Source organism: Bos grunniens, chromosome 12 (assembly GCF_055505025.1).
Source record: "Bos grunniens cultivar Pamir isolate PY7600 chromosome 12, Bosgru_T2T1.0, whole genome shotgun sequence".
NCBI classification, from domain to species: Eukaryota; Metazoa; Chordata; class Mammalia; order Artiodactyla; family Bovidae; genus Bos; species Bos grunniens.
Genome location: NC_141176.1, coordinates 33,649,032 through 33,673,668, shown reverse-complemented (window position 1 = coordinate 33,673,668; position 24,637 = coordinate 33,649,032). Strand labels below are relative to the sequence as shown.

At 42.3% G+C, this 24,637-nt stretch overlaps 1 protein-coding gene and 1 non-coding gene across 3 annotated transcripts in view; one reads left to right on the top strand and one right to left on the bottom strand.

Annotated features, from left to right (window-relative positions):
• ATP8A2 (ATPase phospholipid transporting 8A2) overlaps positions 1–24,637 on the top strand; it is a 492,224-nt gene that overhangs the window by 427,207 nt on the left and 40,380 nt on the right. For both annotated transcript variants that reach the window (XM_086329703.1, XM_086329702.1), the window contains exons 34-35: positions 1,178–1,266; positions 17,913–18,017. In XM_086329703.1, the coding sequence (XP_086185829.1) occupies positions 1,178–1,266; positions 17,913–18,017 (194 nt within the window). The remainder of the gene's footprint in view (positions 1–1,177; positions 1,267–17,912; positions 18,018–24,637) is intronic.
• On the bottom strand, positions 7,292–7,398 carry LOC147361653 (U6 spliceosomal RNA). The gene has a single exon (XR_015138532.1). It is a non-coding gene; the product is annotated as a U6 spliceosomal RNA (small nuclear RNA).

The window sequence follows — 24,637 nt, the reverse complement described above, 5'->3', positions numbered from 1 at the left end:
CAACTGGGTTCAAAGATTATTTTCCTCATTTCCCTCAGCCATGAGAGTTCTTACTGATGTTTCAGAACCCACTTTAAACAGCACATACATGATTGTCACCAAATGGTATTTTTACTTTTCTCAAAGAGCAGTTCCCAGCTTTATTGAGACATAGTTGACATCTAACATCGTATGTTTAAGGGGTACATACAGCATGTTGATTTGATCCACTTACGTCTTGGAAAATGATTATCATCACAGCACTAGCTAACATGTCCAGTCCATCACATAGCTGTCATTTCTATAAGATGTTATTTTTAAATGACCTGTATTCTTTGATAAATATACCAGCCGGTAATGATCCAGGATGTAGCAGTCCCAGAAATGTAGCTTTAACAAGCCCGCCTTCTGCTGCTCCATCAACCTGGGATAGGTTTAGAGGAGGAAGGTGGGACCTGCAGAAAGAACCTGGATAATTCAGCTCCTCCCTGTGGTTTGCTTGGGGTGCTGTGGCTGGGTGGGGGAGTTAAATTTTCCTTCTGTGTTTATGCTTTCTGTATGAGAAATGGGAACTAGAGATAGCCAAAGAGCTATGAACACTGCAGTGCACTCCCTCTGAGAGACCTCTGCGTGCGTTTTTCCTGACATGTGATCTCACGGTGGGTCCAGTGGTTGGTGGTCTCCATAGTCTCAGTGGATCAAGGCCTGGAGTGATGCACTGTGTTTGAGGCCCGGGAATTTTTTTTTTTTTTAAGGTGAGGAGATTCCAAAACAGAACATACAAAAGCCATCATATGCATCAATGCATATGGACATATACACAGCATGTAACACTTAAAGAGGCAGTGTAAATCTGGGTGGGCAGCATCGAGAGATCGCATCTCAGGTTCGGTTATGAGACTTGGTCTAATCCTGCTTCCTTTCCCACTCCCACTCCTGTTGCTGTGAAGGGGCTTGAAGTGCTTTATAAAAGAGGGAGACAAAACTTGTCAGCCTATCAGGATGGAGACAAGAGCTGATGGAGATCATGGTGAGGGGCTCTTGCCACCAGTTGGTTCTTGACATTCTTCCTGAGTGTGTATTTCAGCTTTCATTGAATTTAATAACCTTCTTTTGCTTAAGGGGCGTTTTCTACTGATTGAATTACGTTTCTCTCTCTCAGCAGTGTTAATGCACGTGTCACTTCTGGTTTTTGCAGGCAACCATGGTTCTGAGCTCTGCACACTTCTGGCTGGGATTATTTCTGGTTCCCACCGCATGTCTGATCGAAGATGTGGCATGGAGAGCGTAAGTGAGAGATAAAGTGATACCCCAGGTCTTGTCCTGTGTCCTCCATTAGTCTTCAGCAAGCCCCACCGTATGGTGTTAGATGCTGTGAGATTTCTGAAGTCACCGGTCTCCTGACACCTGCAGATATAAAAGATGTTGGTTTTTTTTTTTTTTTTTTTCTTTTAACCTGTACTTCACTTTGATATGAGAATATAGTAGAAAAGGAATCAGGCTGTGTGAAGGTCAAGAGAGGTGTTGCTTGTATAGGATTATAAGGGAGAATTTCTGACTACAGATCCATTCCACCAGGGTTAAGAAGCATAACTCAAAATTCATTGATTTTTTTTTTTTTAATTAGCTGTGTCGGGTCTTAGTTGCGGTACACGAGATCCTCATCACATCATGCAGGATCTTTGTGTTGCATGAACTCTGCAGTTGTGATGTACTCAGTAGTTGCAGTGGAAGGACTCAGCTCCTCCAGGCATGTGGGATCTTAGTTCCCTGGCCAGGGATTGAACCAGCATCCCCGTATTACAAGGCAGATCCTTAACCACTGGATCACTAGACAAGACCCTCAAAATTCATTGATTTTTATCAATGCTGAGTGATCACAAATATAGTCTGGCTTTAAACTCCATGCTTAAAGGAACTTGTGTGTATATGTTTGTCATTTCAAATCACCAAATGCTTAGAATCAAGTAGTCTTTGCTTTTCCAAATTATTCCCAGTAAGAACCCTTCAAATATAATTTTCCTGAAGTGTCAGTTTACAAGTCATGAGAAGATTAATCACAATGACAAAACTATCACATAGGTTCAATAGGAAATAACTTATGCTCAATTTTTGTGTTTCAGAATACATTATTTTCTAACTATCTTATTTTACAATGTGAAAAAAAGCTACGAGGTTCCAAGATAAAATAAACTTTATTTCATCTGCAAGGAAAAGAAGGAATACTGCAAAAGAGGTCAGGTTGATTTTTGAGGTCAGGGTTAGACCTGATGACTTCTTCTGTTTCCAACTTCCCTGAAAATTGAGACTCCTGGATTGGTATTACTTTGGGCAAAGCATAATTATTTGGCATCTCTAAGGTAGAGAATTGAGACTTGATTCCAAACCTTCCAGAAGACATCAGATTTCCTTTTTCTCTCTCCCTTCCTCCCACACACAATGAGAACTGCTCCTACCTGAGAGGTAGGAATGTATTTTGAAAAAAATCTTCATCTTGGCATTATCTTGACAACCAATGATCCACAGAGAGAGAAGGTGGGAGAGATGATTTTATAACACATATTTTGGGTGTTTTCCATTTTTTCCTTCTCTTCACTAAGTTTTACAACTGTTAGTGGAAATTAAATAACTGATTTCTCAAAAACTTTATCATTATGTCCATTTTATCTGCTAAATCTGTGTTCTATAAATAGAATTGGAATCCTTGGAAATCAAACTATGATACCTAAGAACGATGTATTCTTAATCTAATAAATGAACTGAAAGAAAATCTGAGTTCTATGACTTGTGCTCATAACACAGCCCAATTATGGCACGATATATTGCCTTGCCAAATTTCTTCAGTTTTGCAAGATCATCAAGTTAGTTTTAGGTAAATAGAATGTGGTCTTGATTACATCAGATCACTTTTTAGTGTATAGTTTGAGACTAGTAACTTGATTATAAATTAATCTTGGTCTCTATTAATTCAAATATCAAATTAATGTCATGAAAAAGTTTTATTAGTTCATAATTTTTAATTTATTTTTTTATAAAATAAAAAGTGACTTTTATTTTTTTTTAATTTTATTTTATTTTTAAACTTTAAAATATTGTATTGGTTTTGCCAAATATCGAAATGAATCTGCCACAGGAATACATGTGTTCCCCATCCTGAACCCTCCTCCCTCCTCCCTCCCCATACCATCCCTCTGGGTCATCCCAGTGCACCAGCCCCAAGCATCCAGTATCGTGCATCGAACCCAGACTGGTGACTCGTTCCATATATGATATTATACGTATTTCAATGCCATTCTCCCAAATCATCCCACCCTCTCCCTCTCCCACAGAGTCCAAAAGACTGTCCTATACATCAGTGTCTCTTTTGCTGTCTCGTATACAGGGTTATTGTTACCATCTTTCTAAATTTCATATATATGCGTTAGTATACTGTATTGGTGTTTTTCTTTCTGGCTTACTTCACTCTGTATAATAGGCTCCAGTTTAATCCACCTCATTAGACTGATTCAAATGTATTCTTTTTAATGGCTGAGTAATACTCCATTGTGTATATGTAAAACAGCTTTATTATCCATTCATCTGCTGATGGACATCTAGGTTGCTTCCACGTCCTGGCTATTATAAACAGTGCTGCGATGAACACTGGGGTACACGTGTCTCTTTCAATTCTGGTTTCCTCAGTGTGTATGCCCAGCAGTGGGATTGCTGGATCATAAGGCAGTTCTATTTCCAGTTTTTTAAGGAATCTCCACACTGTTCTCCATAGTGGCTGTGCTAGTTTGCATTCCCACCAACAGTGTAAGAGGGTTCCCTTTTCTCCACACCCTCTCCAGCATTTATTGCTTGTAGACTTTTGGATCGCAGCCATTCTGACTGGCATGAAATGGTACCTCATAGTGGTTTTGATTTGCGTTTCTCTGATGAGTGATGTTGAGCATCTTTTCATGTGTTTGTTAGCCATCTGTATGTCTTCTTTGGAGAAATGTCTATTTAGTTCTTTGGCCCATTTTTGATTGGGTCATTTATTTTTCTGGAATTGAGCTGTAGGAGTTGCTTGTATATTTTTGAGATTAGTTGTTTGTCAGTTGCTTCATTTGCTATTATTTTCTCCCATTGTGAAGGTTGTCTTTTCACCTTGCTTATAATTTCCTTTGTTGTGCAGAAGCTTTTAGTTTAATTAGGTCCCATTTGTTTATTTTTGCTTTTATTTCCAATATTCTGGGAGGTGGGTCATAGAGGATCCTGCTGTGATGTATGTCTGAGAGTGTTTTGCCTATGTTCTCCTCTAGGAGTTTTATAGTTTCTGGTCTTACGTTTAGATCTTTAATCCATTTTGAGTTTATTTTTGTGTATGGTGTTAGAAAGTGCTCTAGTTTCATTCTTTTACAAGTGGTTGACCACTTTTCCCAGCACCATTTGTTAAAGAGATTGTCTTTAATCCATTGTATATTCTTGCCTCCTTTGTCAAAGATAAGGTGTCCATATGTGCGTGGATTTATCTCTGGGCTTTCTATTTTGTTCCATTGATCTATATTTCTGTCTTTGTGCCAGTACCATACTGTCTTTATGACTGTGGCTTTGTAGTAGAGCCTGAGGTCAGGTAGGTTGATTCCTCCAGTTCCATTCTTCTTTCTCAAGATAGCTTTGGCTATTCGAGGTTTTTTGTATTTCCATACAAATTGTGAAACTATTTGTTCTAGCTCTGTGAAAAATACTGTTGGTAACTTGATAGGGATTGCATTGAATCTATAAATTGCTTTGGGTAGTATACTCATTTTCACTATATTGATTCTTCCAATCCATGAACATGGTATATTTCTCCCTCTATTAGTGTCCTCTTTGATTTCTTTCACCAGTGTTTTATACTTTTCTATATACAGGCCTTTAGTTTCTTTAGGTAGATATATTCCTAAGTATTTTATTCTTTTCGTTGCAATGGTGAATGGAATTGTTTCCTTAATTTCTCTTTCTGTTTTCTCATTATTAGTGTATAGGAATGCAAGGGATTTCTGTGTGTTGATTTTATATCCTGCAACTTTACTATAATCATTGATTAGTTCTAGTAATTTTCTGGTGGAGTCTTTAGGGTTTTCTATGTAGAGAATCATGTCATCTGCAAACAGTGAGAGTTTTACTTCTTCTTTTCCAATTTGGATTCCTTTTATTTCTTTTTCTGCTCTGATTGCTGTGGCCAAAACTATGTTGAATAGTAATGGTGAAAGTGGGCACCCTTGTCTTGTTCCTGACTTTAGAGGAAACGCTTTCAATTTTTCACCATTGAGGATAATGTTTGCTGTGGGTTTGTCATATATAGCTTTTATTATGTTGAGGTATGTTCCTTCTATTCCTGCTTTCTGGAGAGTTTTTATCATAAATGGATGTTGAATTTTGTCAAAGGCTTTCTCTGCATCTATTGAGATAATCATATGGTTTTTATTTTTCAATTTGTTAATGTGGTGTATTACATTGATTGATTTGTGGATAATGAAGAATCCTTGCATCCCTGGGATAAAGCCCACTTGGTCATGGTGTATGATCTTTTTAATGTGTTGTTGGATTCTGATTGCTAAAATTTTGTTAAGGATTTTTGCATCTATGTTCATCAGTGATACTGGCCTGTAGTTTTCTGTTTTTGTGGGATCTTTGTCAGGTTTTGGTATTAGGGTGATGGTGGCCTCATAGAATGAGTTTGGAAGTTTACCTTCCTCTGCAATTTTCTGGAAGAGTTTTAGTAGGATGTTAGCTCTTCCCTAAATTTTTGGTAGAATTCAGCTGTGAAGCCGTCTGGACCTGGGCTTTTGTTTGCTGGGAGATTTTTGATTACAGTTTTAATTTCCGTGTTTGTGATTGGTCTGTTAAGATTTTCTATTTCTTCCTGGTCCAGTTTTGGAAAGTTGTACTTTTCTAAGAATTTGTCCATTTCTTCCACGTTGTCCATTTTATTGCCATATAATTGCTCATAGTAGTCTCTTATGATCCTTTGTATTTCTGTGTTGTCTGTTGTGATCTCTCCATTTTCATTTCTAATTTTATTGATTTGATTTTTCTCCCTTTGTTTCTTGATGAGTCTGGCTAATGGTTTGTCAATTTTATTTATCCTTTCAAAGAACCAGCTTTTGGCTTTGTTGATTTTTGCTATGGTCTCTTTTGTTTCTTTTGCATTTATTTCTGCCCTAATTTTTAAGATTTCTTTCCTTCTACTAACCCTGGGGATCTTCATTTCTTCCTTTTCTAGTTGCTTTAGGTGTAGAGTTAGGTTATTTATTTGACTTTGTTCTTGTTTCTTGAGGTATGCCTGTATTGCTATGAACTTTCCCCTTAGGACTGCTTTTACAGTGTCCCACAGGTTTTGGGTTGTTGTGTTTTCATTTTCATTCGTTTCTATGCAAATTTTGATTTCTTTTTTAATTTCTTCTGTGATTTGTTGGTTAGTCAGCAGCGTGTTGTTCAGCCTCCATATGTTGGAATTTTTAATAGTTTTTCTCCTGTAATTGAGATCTAATCTTACTGCATTGTGGCCAGAAAAGATGCTTGCAATGATTTCTATTTTTTTGAATTTACCAAGGCTAGATTTATGGCCCAGGATGTGATCTATCCTGGAGAAGGTTCCATGTGCGCTTGAGAAAAAGGTGAAATTCATTGTTTTGGGATGAAATGTCCTATAGATATCAATTAGGTCTAACTCATCTATTGTATCGTTTAAAGTTTGTGTTTCCTTGTTAATTTTCTGTTTAGTTGATCTATCCATAGGTGTGAGTGGGGTATTAAAGTCTCCCACTATTATTGTGTTATTGTTAATTTCTCCTTTCTTACTTGTTAGCATTTGTCTTACATATTGTGGTGCTCCCGTGTTGAGTGCATATATATTTATAATTGTTATATCTTCTTCTTGGATTGATCCTTTGATCATTATGTAGTGACTGTCTTTGTCTCTTTTCACAGCCTTTGTTTTAAAGTCTATTTTATCTGATATGAGTATTACTACTCCTGCTTTCTTTTGGTCCCTATTTGCACGGAAAATCTTTTTCCAGCCCTTCACTTTCAGTCTGTGTGTGTCCCTGTTTTGAGGTGGGTCTCTTGTAGACAGCATATGTAGGGTTCTTATTTTTGTATCCATTCAGCCAGTCTTTGTCTTTTGGTTGGGGCATTCAACCCATTTACGTTTAAGGTAATTATTTTTTTATTTGTATTATTATTTTTTTTAATGATTAATTGATTTATTTAAACAATAGGACATACAGACATCATTGTCAGACTTAATAGGAGATGTTAAATGTTCAATCCAATTTTCCTTCCTGGATAAGTTTTTCTTAAAAATATGGAACGCTTCACAAATTTGCGTGTCATCCTTGCGCAGGGACCATGCTAATCTTCTCTGTATCGTTCCAATTTTAGTATATGTGCTGCCGAAGCGAGCACTAAGGTAATTATTGATAAGTATGATCCCGTTGCCATTTACTTTATTGTTTTGGGTTCGAATTTATACGCCGTTTTTGTGTTTCCTGTCTGGAAAATATCCTTTAGTATTTGTTGGAGAGCCAGTTTGGTGGTGCTGAATTCTCTCAGCTTTTGCTTGTCTGTAAAGCTTTTGATTTCTCCTTCATATTTGAATGAGATCCTTGCTGGGTACAATAATCTGGGCTGTAGGTTATTTTCTTTCATCACTTTAAGTATGTCTTGCCATTCCCTCCTGGCTTGAAGAGTTTCTATTGAAAGATCAGCTGTTATCCTTATGGGAATTCCCTTGTGTGTTATTTGTTGTTTTTCCCTTGCTGCTTTTAATATTTGTTCTTTGTGTTTGATCTTTGTTAATTTGATTAATATATGTCTCGGGGTGTTTTGCCTTGGGTTTATCCTGTTTGGGACTCTGGGTTTCTTGGACTTGAGTGATTATTTCCTTCCCCATTTTAGGGAAGTTTTCAACTATTATCTCTTCAAGTATTTTCTCATGGTCTTTCTTTTTGTCTTCTTCTTCTGGGACCCCTATGATTCGGATGTTGTAGCGTTTAATATTGTCCTGGAGGTCTCTGAGATTGTCCTCATTTCTTTTAATTCGTTTTTCTTTTTTCCTCTCTGATTCGTTTATTTCTACCATTCTATCTTCTAATTCACTAATCCTATCTTCTGCCTCTGTTATTCTACTATTTGTTGCCTCCAGAGTGTTTTTGATTTCATTTATTGCATTATTCATTATATATTGACTCTTTTTTATTTCTTCTAGGTCCTTGTTAAACCTTTCTTGCATCTTCTCAATCCTTGTCTCCAGGCTATTTATCTGTGATTCCATTTTGATTTCAAGATTTTGGATCAATTTCACTATCATTATTCGGAATTCTTTATCAGGTAGATTCCCTATCTCTTCCTCTTTCATTTGGTTTGGTGGGCATCTATCCTGTTCCTTTATCTGCTGGGTATTCCTCTGTCTCTTCATCTTGTTTAAATTGCTGAGTTTGGGGTGGCCTTTCTGTATTCTGGCAGTTTGTGGAGTTCTCTTTATTGTGGCATTTCTTCACTGTGTGTGGGTTTGTACAGGTGGCTTGTCAAGGTTTCTTGGTTAGGGAAGCTTGTGTCGGTGTTCTGGTGGGTGGAGCTGGATTTCTTCTCTCTGGAGTGCAATGAAGTGTCCAGTAATGAGTTATGAGATGTCTTTGGTTTTGGGGTGACTTTGGGCAGCCTGTATCTTGGAGCTCAGGGCTGTGTTCCTGTGTTGCTGGAGAATTTGCTGGGTATGTCTTGCCCTGGAACTTGTTGGCCCTTGTGTGGTGCTTGGTTTCAGTGTCAGTATGGAGGCGTTTGATGCGCTCCTGTCAATTAATGATCCCTGGAGTCAGGAGTTCCCTGGAGTCATGGTTTGGACTTAAGCCTCCTGCTTCCAGTTATCGGTCTTATTTTTACAGTAGTTTCAAAACTTCAGCACCATTGATAAAACATCTACGTTAAAGATGAAAAGTTTCTCCACCATGAGGGTCACCCAGAGAGGTTCACAGCGTTACATGGAGAAGAGAAAAGGGAGGAGGGAATTAGAGGTGACCCGAATGAGATGAGGTGGAATGAATAGAGGAGAGAGTGGGCTAGCCAGTATTCACTTCCTTATGTGCACTCCACAACTGGACCACTCAGAGATGTTCACGGAGTTATACAGAGAAGAGAAGAAGGAGGAAGGAGACAGAGGTGGCCAGGAGGATAAAAGGGGGAAATGAAAAGGAGGGAGACAGATCCAGCCAGTAATCAGTTCCCTAAGTGTTCTCCACCGTCTGGAACACACAGAAATTCACAGAGTTGGGTAGAGTAGAGAGGGGTTAGGGAGGAGACACAGGTGACCCGGTGGAGAAAAAGGAGAGTCCAAAGGGAGAGAGAGCAGTCAAGCCAGTAATCTCGCTCCTTAGTGAAAAATGGGTACTGAAGATTGGGTTCTTAAAGGTACAAAATTGGTAACAAATACATAAAAGCAAAAATTAAAAATCCAGAGTAGAGTTTGGAGTTTCAAAAATACAATGTTAAAGAAAAGAAGAAGGAAAAGAAAGAAAAAAACAAACAAACAAAAACAAAGTCGCAAAAATTATAAAAAAAATATAGGTACAAAATTGATAACAAATCCCAAAAAGCATAAATTAAAAATCTAGAGTAGAGTTTGGAATTTTAGGTATACAATGTTATATAAAAGAAGAGAAAGAAAGAGAGAGGAAAAAAAAAAGTCACAAAAATTATAAAAAAAATATATAGGTACAAAATTGATAACAAATACCAAAAAGCTAAAATTAAAAATCTAGAGTAGAAATTGGAATTTCAAAAATACAATGTTAAAGAAAAGAAGAAGAAGAAGAAAAAAAACAAGGTCACAAAAATTATAAAAAATATATATTTGAAGTTTGCTTTAAAAAAAATAGGGTCTTTTTTTTTTTTGCAAAGTAATAGGTTATAAAAGTGATCCTCTATAAAAGGATCCTCTATGACCCATCTCCCAGAATATTGGAAATAAAAGCAAAAATAAACAAATGGGACCTAATTAACCTTAAAAGCTTCTGCACATCAAAGGAAACTATTAGCAAGGTGAAAAGACAGCCTTCAGAATGGCAGAAAATAATAGCAAATGAAGCAACTGACAAACAACTAATCTCAAAAATATACAAGCAACTCCTACAGCTCAACTCCAGAAAAATAAACAACCCAATCAAAAAATGGGCCAAAGAACTAAATAGACATTTCTCCAAAGAAGACATACAGATGGCTAACAAACCCATGAAAAGATGCTCAACATCACTCATTATCAGAGAAATGCAAATCAAAACCACTATGAGGTACCATTTCACGCCAGTCAGAATGGCTGCGATCCAAAAGTCTACAAATAATAAATGCTGGAGAGGGTGTGGAGAAAAGGGAACCCTCTTACACTGTTGGTGGGAATGCAAACTAGTACAGCCACTATGGAGAACAGTGTGGAGATTCCTTAAAAAACTGGAAATAGAACTGCCTTATGATCCAGCAATCCCACTGCTGGGCATACACACTGAGGAAACCAGAAGGGAAAGAGACACGTGTACCCCAGTGTTCATCGCAGCACTGTTTATAATAGCCAGGACATGGAAGCAACCTAGATGTCCATCAGCAGATGAATGGATAATAAAGCTGTTTTACATATACACAATGGAGTATTACTCAGCCATTAAAAAGAATACATTTGAATCAGTTCTAATGAGGTGGATGAAACTGGAGCCTATTATACAGAGTGAAGTAAGCCAGAAGGAAAAACATAAATACAGTATACCAACGCATATATATGGAATTTAGGAAGATGGTAACAATAACCCGGTGTACGAGACAGCAAAAGAGACACTGAGGTATAGAACAGTCTTATGGACTCTGTGGGAGAGGGAGAGGGTGGGAAGATTTGGGAGAATGACATTGAAAAAAAAAAAAAAGAGAAAAAAAAAAGTGAAAATTAAAGGAATAATAGAGGACTTAAAATTTTTTTTTTAATTAAAAAAAAAAAAGAAAGAAAGAATGATCATAAAAATAGTAAAAATATACCTAGGACTTTCTCTGGTTTTGTTGTGAGTATTGTAGGGTCGGTTCATTTTCGGCTAGTTCCTTGGTCCAACTTATATTTCTCAAGATCTATAGGCCCCTTCCTATGTAGTCTGTACTAACCACAGGGTTTTAATCTATTGCCTGTAGCTTCCAAGGTGGTTCCCTCTGTTATAGCTTCTTCTGTTTGCTGGTCTCTTGAGTGTCTGGTTTCCACCCTGACACAAAGGGGACGGTGGTGGACACTTTTTTTTTTTTTTTTTAGGCTCATTTGTTCAGTCGCGCTGTGGGGAGGGAGGCACACTGCAAACAAATAACACTTGCGTGTGCTCGCAGTGCCTCAGCCACACTGGGTCTGCCCCCGCTCACAGTGCGTGTAGCCTCCCTGCCCACACTGCTCAGGCTCTAGGTTGTTCCACCGGGAACCATCCGTGGCCAGCCCTGGGCTGCTTGCACCTCCCAGGTCCAAGCCGCTCAGGTTCAGGCACTTGGGTAGTCCTCAGAGGTGCAGACTCAGTTGGGCCTGCATTTTGTGCCCTTCCCAGGTCCGAGCAGCTCAGGTGATGAGGTGTTTGGCGAGTGCGATTGCTGTGACTTATCGCCTCCCCACCGCTCGGTTATCTGGGTATACAACCGGAGCACCTTCTCAGGCAGATGTTGACCGTCCAGAGCCCCAGGAAGTCTTAGTTAGCAAAGAAGCCTGCTTACAGTTTTATAGATAATGTCTCTCTGGGACTGCGATTGCCCCCTTCCAGCTCTGGCTGCCTGTCACTGGAGGGGGATGGTCTGCAGCCGGCTATCTCTGTTCAGTCCTTTGTTCTGTGTGCGGGCCTGGCGGTGTCTTAGGTTAGGGCTGGCTTTTCGCGTGGTAGATATCCCACAGTCTGGTTTGCTAGCCCAAGTTATTTCGCTCAGATAGTGCTCGGGGTATTCAGTCCAGATCCTTACTCTAAGCGATGTAGCCCACACCACGCATCCCTGCCCAGACCCCGCTGTGGCGTGTGCAGGCATCTGCGCTCCTTCTCCACTGGGCGAGTTACTGTAGGGCTCGCAATCTGCAGGTTTTAATTGTTTATTTATTTTTCCTCCCTGTTATGTTGCCCTCTGTGCTTCCAAGGCTCAGCACAGATTCGGCAGTGAGAAGGTTTCCTGGTGTTTGGAAACTTCTCTCTTTTTAAGACTCCCTTCCCGGGATGGAACTCCGTCCCTCCCTCTTTTGTCTCTTTTTTTGTCTTTTATATTTTTTCCTACCTCCTTTTGAAGACTTGGGTTGCTTTTCTGGGTGCCTGATGTTCTCTGCCGGCATTCAGAAGTTGTTTTGTGGAATTTACTCGACGTTTAAATGTTCTTTTGATGAATTTGTGGGGGGGAAAGTGTTCTCCCTGTCCTACTCCTCTGCCATCTTAGCTCCTCTTTATTTTTAATTGAAGGATAATTGCTTTACAATATTGTGTTGGTTTCGGCCATACATTTTTGCTGAGACTGATATATTTGCTAAGTGAGATGCTGGCAGAAGTATCTTTCTACCATTTCAAAAAAGAGTATTTGCAGATTGTAATATCTCTGCTGCTGCCTCTGTTTTCTGAATCATTTCTAATACATTTGAAGGGAGAGTTCCCAGTCTGCGTGAAGCAAATTATCTATCCTCTCCAAATGGATTTTTTTTTTTGTGGGGGGCAAGGGGGTGGTTCCTGGCACTGTCAGATTAGTGCTATTTACATTTTAACAAGGACACTGCTTCTAGCTCCACCATTTGTAAAGGGAAGTCACTTCTTTCCAAGGGGGTTGCCAGCCAGGTAGGAGCAGGAAAGGCCCCTCTGAATTCCAGACCCATCTCCTGAAATGCATTTTTGTCTCATTTAATTTGGATTGTATGGCATGGATAGCCTCTGGTCCAGAGTGTTTGCCTAAAATATATAACCAATAATACATAGTTAATGTATAAACTATACTTATCCCTCTCCTCAAAAGCAAGAATTTGGCAAGTTTCTTTGGACATTTTGCTTCTGATCAAGGAGTCCATCTTTTATCTCCTATTACACTCCCAGCCTGAAATATTTATTGTTGAGTCAAGTAAATTCAGGGCCTTCCCTGATATCTTAGCTGGTAAAGAATCCGCCTGCAGTGTGGGAGGTCTGGGTTCGATCCCTGGGTTGAGAAGATCCCCTGGAGAAGGGAAAGGCTACCCACTCCAGTATTCTGGCCTGGAGAATTCCATGGACTATACAGTCCTTGGGGTCACAAAGAGTCAGACACGACTGAGTGACTTTCACTTCACTTCACTTCAAGTAAATTCAGAGGCTTCTCCCAGGGAAACTGTATTATGAGTTGCTTACCTCTAATGAGGCCATGATACTTACCTGTCATTTCTCTTTCTTCAGCTTTACAAAGCTGTCCTGTTTTTCCTTCCTACACACTGAACAAAAATATTAATCCCAATTGTGCAGAAAATTGCCTGTCATTTGGTTCAGATTGTAGAATGTTTCTTGTCACGTGATGTGCCAGGCTGCACCCTGGACTCTGGAGAAGAGAGCTTGAGTGACATCACAGGGAGTCAGGGGGCAGCTGGAGGGCTGGCTCTGATGAATCAGCTTGAGGCAGTGTCTGGAACCTCTGTAAATTTGCTGTGATTCTTTCTTCTTGCCTTGGGCCAGTCTTAAGACATTTTAGTTTGATTTTGAGATTTGGTGGTTAACTCTATTTTGAAAACACTTTTAAATTCCAGCTCAAAGCAGTCCTGCCTTTTAACATACAGTGAGTCCCTTACATACAAATGAGTTCCATTCCAAGAGCGTGTTTGCTAAATCCAATTTGTTCATACGTCCAACAAAGTTAGCCTAGGTACCCAACTATAAATAACATAACCAGCTATATGGTACTGTACTGATCTATAGTTCTTTTAACACAAGTAATACATAAAAAAAATAAAAAATAAAAGATTTTTAATCTTACAGTACAGTACCTAGTAGTACAATAGCAGGCACACAGGGGCTGGCATCGAGTGAACAGACAAGAAGACTTATTGACCGGCGGAGGGAGAGGAGGTGGGAGGAGGATCGTCAGCAGCAGGAGACGGAGGACCAGCTGCAGTGGCCCTCACACCTGACGTGGATGGAGCAGGTGCTGGCTCCGTGCTGGAACCAGATACACATTCTCATCTTTGAGAGTTCGCAACTTGAAGGTTCGTATGTAGGGGACTTAATTGTGCATTTCTGTGCACGCAGGTTGCTCTGTCTTCCTGCATTTTCCCTCTTTCTTTGCCCAGTCTCTCTCCCATTTCAGGACCTGCACTGTTAAGCATAAGGAAGAAAAAACAGCATGAGGCAATTTGGTGATTTTTTTTCAGTGAAGTCTATCAAATTTCTGAATGAAAATCCATTATTGAACTATGTTAAGGCAGATTTGGACATTGCAAAAAACTTCTTCTGTTACCCTGTTAACCAGAATTTTCATGAGGGACTAAACTAACACATCTTTTATTAAAATAATTGATGATAGATGCTACCTGGCTAATGAATATTTTTATTAGATGCATGCAGTTTAAATTGTCCAGAACTACTTTAATATCCTTTAGCTCACGTGCTTCCAAAAATGTTTACCCATGACTGCATTCTTAGGTAAGCTGCCATGTACTTATGCTCATAAAGCAACAATTCACTTATGTTGCTTTATAAAAATAATATAAAGCCCAAGGCCACAGGACTCAGGGACCCATCTCTTTTTATCTAACTGTATCTCCTGTACCTTACCAGTCAGCACGCAGTACATTCAGGAAGTCCAGAATGACTTCATTTCCTTATTATAATCCCAGATAGGCAGTTAAGTGGAATAAAAAGTAATAAGAAATTTCTGTGTACAACAGGGCCTTGATTTAAAAACAACAAAAAAACCTTCCAACCAGACTAATTTCTTTTGAGGCACATTATATTTACATTTTCATCCACATTTAGAATCTAATGTTTCCTTCTGACTTGTTCTCCTTCCATAAGGAAAAAAAAGAAAAGGAGTCCAGGAAAAAAAAAATTCAGAAATAAGAAGAAGAAAAGTTCAGGGTTTTAGGCCAACTTACTTATTTCAAAAATCTCTGATAACCTGGAGAATACCTTTCACTCTATCTGAAGGTTCATTGTGGACTACCACACACTCTTAGAGGGTCTAAGCACGCCCACCTGCCCTTCAGTGCTCACGTGGCCTCTGGACCTGGGGTTGGGGGAGGAGCCCTGGGAAACAGCCATCCACAGGTAATGGGGTTCACTCTGTCCAAGCTGTGATTCAGAACAAACCCAACCCCAGCTCTTGGTGAGATCTGATTTCCTTGCTAGCGGTTAATACTTAGTGGCTGGCTTTTTGAAATTTAGGAGTATTAGATTTTAGTCAATGACGAATGTAGACTTTGGCAGGGGAGATCTTAGAATCATTTCTCTAAGTAAGGCCTTATTGGGTAAAGATTCTTGAAGAAAAATATTTTTAGCTATTTTTATTTATTTATTTGACTGCACCCGGTCTTCGTTGCGGCACGTGGTATCTTCAATCTTTGTTGTGGCATGGGGAATTTTTAGTTGCAGCAGGCAGGATCTGGGCTTCCCTGGTGGCTTCTCTGGTGGTAAAGAATCCGCCTGCCAATGCAGGAGACTCAGGTTTGACCCCTGATTCGGGAGATGCCCTGGCGAAGGGAATGGCAACCCACTCCAGTATTCTTGCCTGGAGAATTCCGTGGACAGAGGAGCCTGGTGGGCTGCAGTCCATGGGGTTGCAAAGAGTCAGACACAACTTAGGGACTAAACAGCAACCACAAATTCAGGATCTAGTTCCCTGACCAGGAATTGAACCCAGGCCCCCTGCATTGGGAGCTCAAGAGTCTGCCACTGGACCACGAGGACAGTCCCCCAAAACATGGTTTTAAATTGCCAGCATCAAGTCTACTGCAGTACTCCAGGCAGAAAGACTAGCCATGTTCTCATACTGGTTAAGTTCCTAGACTGACTCCCAGGAACTAGCCTTGTGGAAATACAAAATTGCTGAAGAACTCTTGGGTATGAACACATTTTCATCTACTGGGGACGTGAACAAGGCCAAGTAGAATCAACATGCTTATTTCCTTCTGGAGCAGTTTTATGAATGAGTGAAAACTGGCGGCTTCAGTCCCATGGGTCAAAGTCTCTTTTCTCTCGGCCCAAGCTGTAGGGTTCTGGTGCTCTGCGCCCTGTGGTCCAGCCTTCCTGTTTCAAGCCTACTTCGTGTCTCCCTTCCCCTACCCCAGCCCAGAGGATAACACTGGGGGCTGGTCTAGAGGTTGATGAGTGCTGCTTGCTCTGTGGGCGAGAGAGGAAGAGGGAAGGGAGGATGTTGGAGTGAAGACATTCCTGAAACAGTAAGGACAAGCCAGACACACTCCACAGGACCCGTGTATCTGGGGTGAATCCGAGTGGAGTGGGGCTGGCTGTTTACCCAGATGGCTCTTATCAGTACAGCCCAGAAGCCCAGTTGAGATCAAAGGTAGACTTTGGGCCTGGCATATTCATTCATAGTGAACAGTGTCACGTTCTCTTTGTCTTCTTTCCAGCAGAAAGTTAAACATTTTCTCATTTCTTGTTTAAATGAAAATTCCCCTGTCTCCGCTTTGAATTGCAGTGTTTTAATCGCCCCTGAGTCTCAGGACACTGCTTGGTGTGGTTAAGGAATTAGGTGTGAAAACTGTGTGGTTCACTTCTTGTTTCCTGTGGGGAGATGAATGACCTACACTTACACAGAGCCTCCACTCTGACTCTCCACCGGAAATGAACTTGGGGTGTCAGCAGACAACCGGGCACTGTCTTCCCAGACTCCTTGAAGGCGGAAGGTGGACGGGAGCATGTGGTTCCGTGGAGCAGCTCAGGTCTCCAGAAGGTTCCATTGCATGGTGCTGTGTCCTTGCAGACACACTCAGTTTGGTTCTGATTCTGTCTCCGAGTCTGGGTGCTTGATGGGCACCCCACATGCGCTTCTGCAGAAAAACTAGAAAAAGATTTTCAGAAGAATACTGCCCTGTGCTGCTCTGCTAGAGTCTTCTGCTTTTTTACAGGCTGTCTTTTCTCATTTCTAAACTGTATCTCGGTTAATGCCCTTTCTTCGCCTGTATGGCTTCCAACCAGCCATTCTCTGTTTAATCTCAATTTTAGGAAGACCTTTGCGATCAGCCACTTATTGAAACATTGTGAGGTGTTTCTTAGTTTAATCAGGAGAAGGTGCAGGGAACTCTTTCCGCAGGTCAGGGAAAGCGTTTGAGGTTTACAGGCTGGAAAGGCCAGCCTGTTTTGCTACTGTGTTTGTTATTTTACGCTGCTGAAGTCTGCAAGAGAAGAAAGGAAATCTGTGCCCAGATATTTGTGTTGACCCGAATTTCAGATCAAGGGTTTGGCATGATGACAGTGACCCCTGGCATCATAACTCCATCTTGCTGTGACTTTTTTCACCCTAAAAGGAGAGAGAAGACTGTTTCCCTTGGGCTCTTGACCTTACAGTTGGGCACAGTCCAAAGAACCCACATATGTCCACTTGGGTGAGGATTAGAGCATCTTTTGGGTCTTTAGGTCCTGAAGTAGACAGCTTTCAAGGTAGACCTGTGACCCTGCAGGAACGCTGGGCTTCAATCTGGACTTGGAGGGCATCAGCCAGCTCTGCAGCCACAAGCAATGCTCTTAGGGGATCATTTGCTGACACCCATGGCCTGGACCCATCCTGCAGGACTTGGGGTGCTTCCCAGGTTGCAGAGGTGGAGTCTTCGCCATGCACAGGGCTGGCATATGTTCCACAGTGTCTCCAAGCCCCAGCCTGGGTCAGAGGACATCAGAGAGGGCCCATGGGGGAGCAGCCTGTTGTCACAGCTGAGTTCACATGTCATGTCCTTCTTGTCTTTTCCTTGGACACAGGGCCAAGCACACCTGCAAGAAAACGCTTCTGGAGGAAGTGCAGGAGCTGGAGATGAAGTCCAGAGTGATGGGCAGAGCAATGCTCCGGGACAGTAACGGAAAGAGGTGGGCAGCACCAGGCCAGGGTCCCCAGGACCCCCTCTCCTTTTCCCTACCTCCCTTCTGGGATTTCCTTTCCTCTTCTCGGTTTTCAATGTGAGCACATGATGGGTGAAACAGAAACCATGCCCTCTCGGGGCAACATGAAATCTGACTTTCAGGTCCCTGGGCCTGCCCCCAGGTGAAACAGAGGCTTATATGGGGTCTGGACATGCAGAAAATAGAAATAGCATTGTGGTCTTCAGGTGGAGAAGTGCTGTATCAGCAGTGTTAGCAAAGCATGTTTAAAAGCCAGGCCATTTGCTCTCAGCCCCAGTCATGTGCTAAAGGGTATCTGCCCTGAAGTTCTGCTCATCGAAGAATGCATTTTGTTCATGTAGATTCTGTTCATTCCAAGTATACCCATGGTTTGTTTTGTTTTTGATAAATTATTTTTTGCTCCTGGTGTTCAGACAGCATTACATGACCTACTGGTTGATCCAGCAAAGCAGGGGCTGCCCCTCCCCCACCCCCCTTATTTCTTACAGAGCCTCAGTGGCCCCCACTCCTCCCCTAACTGCTGGGCAAGTGAGTAGGTTTGATTTAATCGTGTATGTTAAAATGTTATCAGACTGCATCTGGTTAAAGTTTACTGAAGGAAACTGACCTGAGCCCAAGGACAATATGCAGGTAATAGGAGGCCTTGGCCACCTTAGGGACACGGAGGTCCAGGAGATTATGAGCACGGCTCCCCTCTACATTCTTGGAAGGGACCCTAGAACTAGCTACTCAAGAAACAAAAATCTAGAGGTGGAGTACTTCCAGAGACCCTCTAATATTTATGTTCTGTTTTATTTAGGTTCTGTCTTCTTGTACCATCTTTTCAAGCAATGAAATCAAAGCATTTTTGTTTTGTGTTGCTTTTAGGAAAGAGAATGCAAATTTGAGAAGTATCAGTAATATTATCTCAAATGGCTAGATATTGTAGGAAAGGGGCTGAAGCGTATAGGATTGAAGGCTCTGTGGTTGAAGTTGTGATTTTTTTGTGTATTTATAACATTTTTCCTGAGTCCATTAGCATTCATTTTATGGCAGTTGTGCTAGTCATTGTAAGACTTAATCAGTCAGCTGGACAAAAATCTCTGTCTGAAGCTTGAAGTCGTGACTGGTGGGGGCAGGACTGGGCTTTATGGTGGTCTGTGTATAACTGATACACAGGCCACACAGCTAAGGGTGAGCAGGCCTCTTCTGCCCGTTGGACAGCAGACACAGGGCTTGTGTCTAGGTTGTCAAGGGCCCACAAAATTCTTTAATCTCCAAAAACAACATGTTCATATCTTCTAAAAGTAGGGAGATGCCTCTGCAAATTGAAATTAATACATGAATGTCAGTCTTAAAGCGAAATAAGCACACTGTTTTATCCTATTTGCAAAAAATTTTACAAGCTCTTCTGTATCTCAAGAATTCTCCCATATATACATAGTGATTTCTAAGAGATCATGAGTCATTTCTGAGGACAATGAGAATTTCCAAGCAAAATTCTAAAACTCTTCTCAAACATTGGACAGGAAAACATTGCAAGGAAGGCAGTGTGAGACAGCCCTTCACCAAGTCTGAGCTGACCTGGGTGGGATCTCCGGCCCGTGGGGGTCCTCAAAACAGGCCTGGATGGGGGGTTAGCGGCACAGGGGATGTCCGGAAGAGGTGGCAATCCCAGGCGGCCTCTGGCTTGAGAAGTCGAGAAAGGCTGCCCACTGGAGACAGGATGGAAGACAGAGCTGTGAGGGTGGGGAGATGGTGGTTCACAGAAAGGATGAGAGCCTGTGTGGCGGAGGCTCGAGTCCAACGTGTGCAGGGAGGATCACAGAGCTCTGAGCCTGTGTCTGAATCCTGGCTCAGCCATGGTGAGCCCTGCAGTCTTGGGCGAGAGATTTTCTGTAAGGAGACTGTCTTCATCTGTTAGAGATGGAGACTCATGGCGGGTGGGAGGTGTTAGAATTTATGAAACTGAATTTATGATGGGTGACAGCTCATTGACCAGTGCTGTGCTCAGTTGCTGAGTCGTGTCCCACTCTTTGGGACCCCATGGACTGTAGCCCACCAGGCTCCTCTGTCCATGGGATTCTCCAGACAAGGATACTGGAGTGGGTTGCCATTTCCTTCTCCAGGGGATCTTCCTGACCCAGGGATCAAACCTGAGTCTTGGTTTGGCAGGAAGGTCATGATATTGAAGGGTGTCATGGACTCTCAGCTTGTGGTTGATTAAAAAAAAAAAGTAAATTAAAAAATACTTATTTTTTATGGAAGTATAGTTGATTTACAGTGTGCATTAGTTTCAGGTGTATAGAAAAGTAATTCAGTTATACACACATATACACACTTTTTCAGATTCAAAGAGAATGTAATTTCTAAAAGCACTTATCCTGTTCAAAGTTCACTTTCATATGTTCGGGTGGATCAGGAGATAACTGGAGTTTAAATGTGGTCTCTGCCTCCTGCATTTTGGAATCTCTTCTCTGAGCACACTGTAAACTCTCGCTGGGACAGTTGATTCGGAGGGTGGAGGGAGGGTGTGAATGTGGGTGTGCAGGAGGAAACGTGGGGTCACAGCTTCCTTTTTCACTGTCACAGATCTGGCCTCACGTTGGGGCTCCTGGAGAGGTTACTACAGGGACCCCGGGCCTCCCACCACCCCCAGCAGCCCTCACTCCATCTGACTCCTCCCCCCAGTGGCTCCCAGGTTTCCTGGGTGGTCCATGGGCAGCCTGGACAGCAGCTGCTCCAGAGAGAGAACTCTGCTCTCCCAGTTGTTCGTCTACCACCTGCCTGGCTCCTTTCACTCCTGCTTGGATTCCCTGCTGCCGCGGAGCTGCTGGGGGAGGGGCGGCCCTGGTCGGGGTGGGGGCCGCCCTGTCCCTCCCTCTGAAGAGTCACAAACCGACTCCCTCTTTGAGAGACCCTGAGTATTTTGTCTGCTTCCCCGCCCCGTGTGATGTTTGAGTTCATCCACGCCTCTCTTTCCAGCTGTCAGTCTGGCACATAGGGAAGCTCTGTAAATATTTGTTTTCTTTTAATTGAATTAATTTATTTATGTTTGGCTGCGCTGGGACTTTGTTGCTACTCGGGTTTCTCTAGTTGCAGCCAACGAGGGCTACTCTTCTTTGCGGTGTGCACGTTTCTCATCGCAGCGGCTTCTCTTGCAGAACACGGGCTCTAGAGTGCAGGCTTAGTAGCTGTGGTGCACAGGCTTAGCTGCTCCACGGCATGTGGGATCTTTCCAGACCAGAGATCAAACTGGCATTGGCAAGTGGATTTTTAACCACTGAGCCACCAGGGAAGACCCCATAAATATTTGTTGACCGAGTGGAAATGCAGAAAACCAGCGAGGGGAGGAAGGTGAACCTGCAGCATCCACGCAGCTGGTGCCAGGGCGATCACTCCTGTTGAAAGTGGCCACAGAGGGTGCAGGCTGTCGCTCGACCTCTAGTGACAGGGCCCTTTCATCTGGTGGCTTCAGAGGACAGCTCATATAGAAGCACAGATGGGGGCTCTGGTCCTCCCTGCCGCCCCACCACCCAGGTGCCCTGGCTCTGTGGCCGCCCTGCCCGCCACTGTCCCTCAGCTTAGCTCTGATGCCTGAAAGAGGGCCCCTTGAGCACAGCCTGCCAAGTCCTTAAAGCAGGTCCAAGTCACCAGCAAAGTCTAACGAACAGCCAAGTCTAGCCGTTTTTCTCAGGAACGTGCTCAGAAGAAACAGAACCAAAATCTTTATGCATCAATTCCAAAACCCCTTTTGTGCCAAATGAGCATTTTGAAATGGTACCTGGAGATTTCAAGTACGCCTCTGTGCCCCTAATTCATACAGTGAAAATACCTAAACATTTTATTGATCTTATCTAAGCCCCCAGACTTTTACATGATTTTGGTAAACCTTTAAGTTTCATGAACCGGTTTCTGCCTTCTCTCATGAGTGGAATCAGCTTCCAAAATTAACCTGTGTGATTTGGACATAAATCAGCCTGTTCTCATGACTTAGAGAAAAGAAACTGAGAAAGAGAACTAGGTGTCTGGAAAGTATAGTGAAGTAAGAAATGCCAAGGGGATGAGCAAAATGATTTTTCTTGATTTTCAATTTGTTTTTTCTGGGTGGAGCATTTTTCTCGCCAGGTAGTTTGTGTACCGTAGAGATGCTAAGAACTTATGGATATTTGGTTGTTCAGAACACCTGTTGCCAACCCATCTTCCCAGTGTTCTTCACCAGAAGATAACCCTACCGTTCTGCCTGTGGAACAGTCTGTCATGCACACCGTTAACTCTACATGGTCTTAAAAATGAGCTAAGTTGGAAGAATTCCTTGTTTCAATGTTTTGGTAATATCTTTCCCTCTTTATTCTTTTTTTAAAAAATTGAACTAGAGTTGACTTGCAATGTTGTGTTAATTTCTGCTTATAGCAAAGTGACTCAGTTATGCATTTATACATTCTTATTCATACTGGTTTCCATTATGGTTTCTCTCATGATGTTGAATGTAGCTCCCTATGCTGTACAGTAGGACCTTGCTGTTTATCCCTCCCTCTTTATTCCTAATGTGTAACTCATGCATTTTTTTTCCTGATGGACGAAAATCTACCAGTGGCCACTTCCTTTACAAATACAGTTCAGACAAATGCCTAAAATATCATGTAAGGGGACAAGCTATTGTTTTTTTCCCCTTTACATTGTTTTTCTTCCTTGGTGTGTGGCAGGGCGTGTCCTGGTGTTTTAGGTGTTTTATCAAAGCAAGAAGAAAGGCCGGGTGTGTTTGATCCAAATGCCTAGTTTCTCAGCTGTGCCTTAAGTCTGAAGGAACCACAAGGAGGCCCCAGTCTTGTCCCAGACCTTCTTTCTGCTCGTCAGAGTTGGCGGGAGGCCGGTGGGGTGGACCCTGTGCTGGTCTTCTCCAGGTTCAAGGTCAAGGGTTCAGGTGGCTGCCCCTGCCTTGGGCCAGCCAGGTGGTGGAATTCTCTTTTGTTTATGTGCTTTCCCCAAGTTCGCTGAGGCCTGGGTAGAGGAAGCCATGCGGCTGGTCTCCTCGGGCCCTGAGCCATCACCTCATCCTCCACGTGGTTTTCTGTCCTTTGCGAGCACTGATGCTCAGGCTTCTGTCCCCGCCCTGCCTGAGCCAGCACTCGGGAAATCTAGACGCATGTCTGCCTCTCAGGAATTCCTCTCTGCACCTCTGTCTGGGCCACAGCCCGTGTCACTCAGCTTTCATCGCATCAAGGCTGCTCCAAGTAGCCAGAACACGGTCCTTGTTGGCCATCTGGGCCTCCTCGTGGAGTGTCATCTGCCTAGAGCCAGAGGACAGAGCCTGAAACACATCATCACGGATTGTTTTATTCTTTTTTTTTAATTGGAGGATAATTACTTTACAATATAGTGATGGCTTTGGCATACAGCAACATGAATCGGTCATAGGTATACATGGGTTTCTGACACCGCCCTCCCCACCCACAATCCACGTTCTGAACTCCCCCTCCCACTTCTGTCCCCACCTCATCCCTCCAGGTTGTCACAGAGCACCGTCAGCAGGGTTTTCAGACAAAAAAGCTCATCCACTCCACCCCAGGCCACACTCTCCCAGGCTCTTTTGAAACCAGTTACGTTAAAAACAAAACACAAAAACTGCCCAATACATTTTGAGTGTGTGCTCTTGCCAAAAAATTATCCATTATGCTTTGATCTTCAAACGGAAATCCTTTGATCTTTAAAATAATGTTTAAAAAGCTATTTGGTTTCATCATTCCTCCAAGGCAAATTGGGTACAACTGCTGAGTTAAAGATGAGTAGAAACAAGGCCAAAAATAGGAAACAACCAGCTTGACTGTATATTATTCTCCAATATGGGTTTTATATCGTTTCAGGAAAAATACTTTCTTTCTCCAAGTATTGGCTGCAGACAACACATTCATTTTGTTTCCCTCTCCACCCTCTCCCCACACTTCCCCCCCTAAAATATCTATTAGTTGTTTTATTAGCTAAAAGGTTAGGAAATTATGCCATCATTTCAACGAAGCTCTCCAGGCCAGGTGGCAAACTTCTGCCTCCGACACCTGGTTAAGATTTATTTCACTTCCAGCTGCATTTTTTCCATCGATGTGTCATGAAGCTGGGGAGGAAACACAGGTTGTGGAGACAGACAGACCTGAATTGGGCTCCAAGCCCGGCTGCTCACAGAGCTGTGTGACCTTGGCTGAGTTACAAACGTCTCTGAACTTTAGTTTGCTTATCATCAATTTGACTTGAGGTCTAAATGAAATAATATATGTTAAATCCATAGCACATGTAGATGTTCAGAAAGTGTTAATACCCCTGTGTCTGTAACTCAGAAGCAGAACCACAGTTCAGTTCCACTGGATCTTTGGTTTTCCCAGAGGGCTTGGAGAGACATAGGAGTCGGATCCTCGTCTTGCACGGACCCAGCCCTGAGGACAAAATGCTTCCTCCCCTGGACACACTGACCTTGCTCCCTCGTTCCTGAGTCTTCTCACTATCCTGACATACGCCTGGGGTTCCCTGAGTATATTCATTTCTACAGTTTTCTAAATTATTCAAATACTCAACAAATGCAAGAATAGAGAGACTAGTACAAGGAATTGCTATGTACT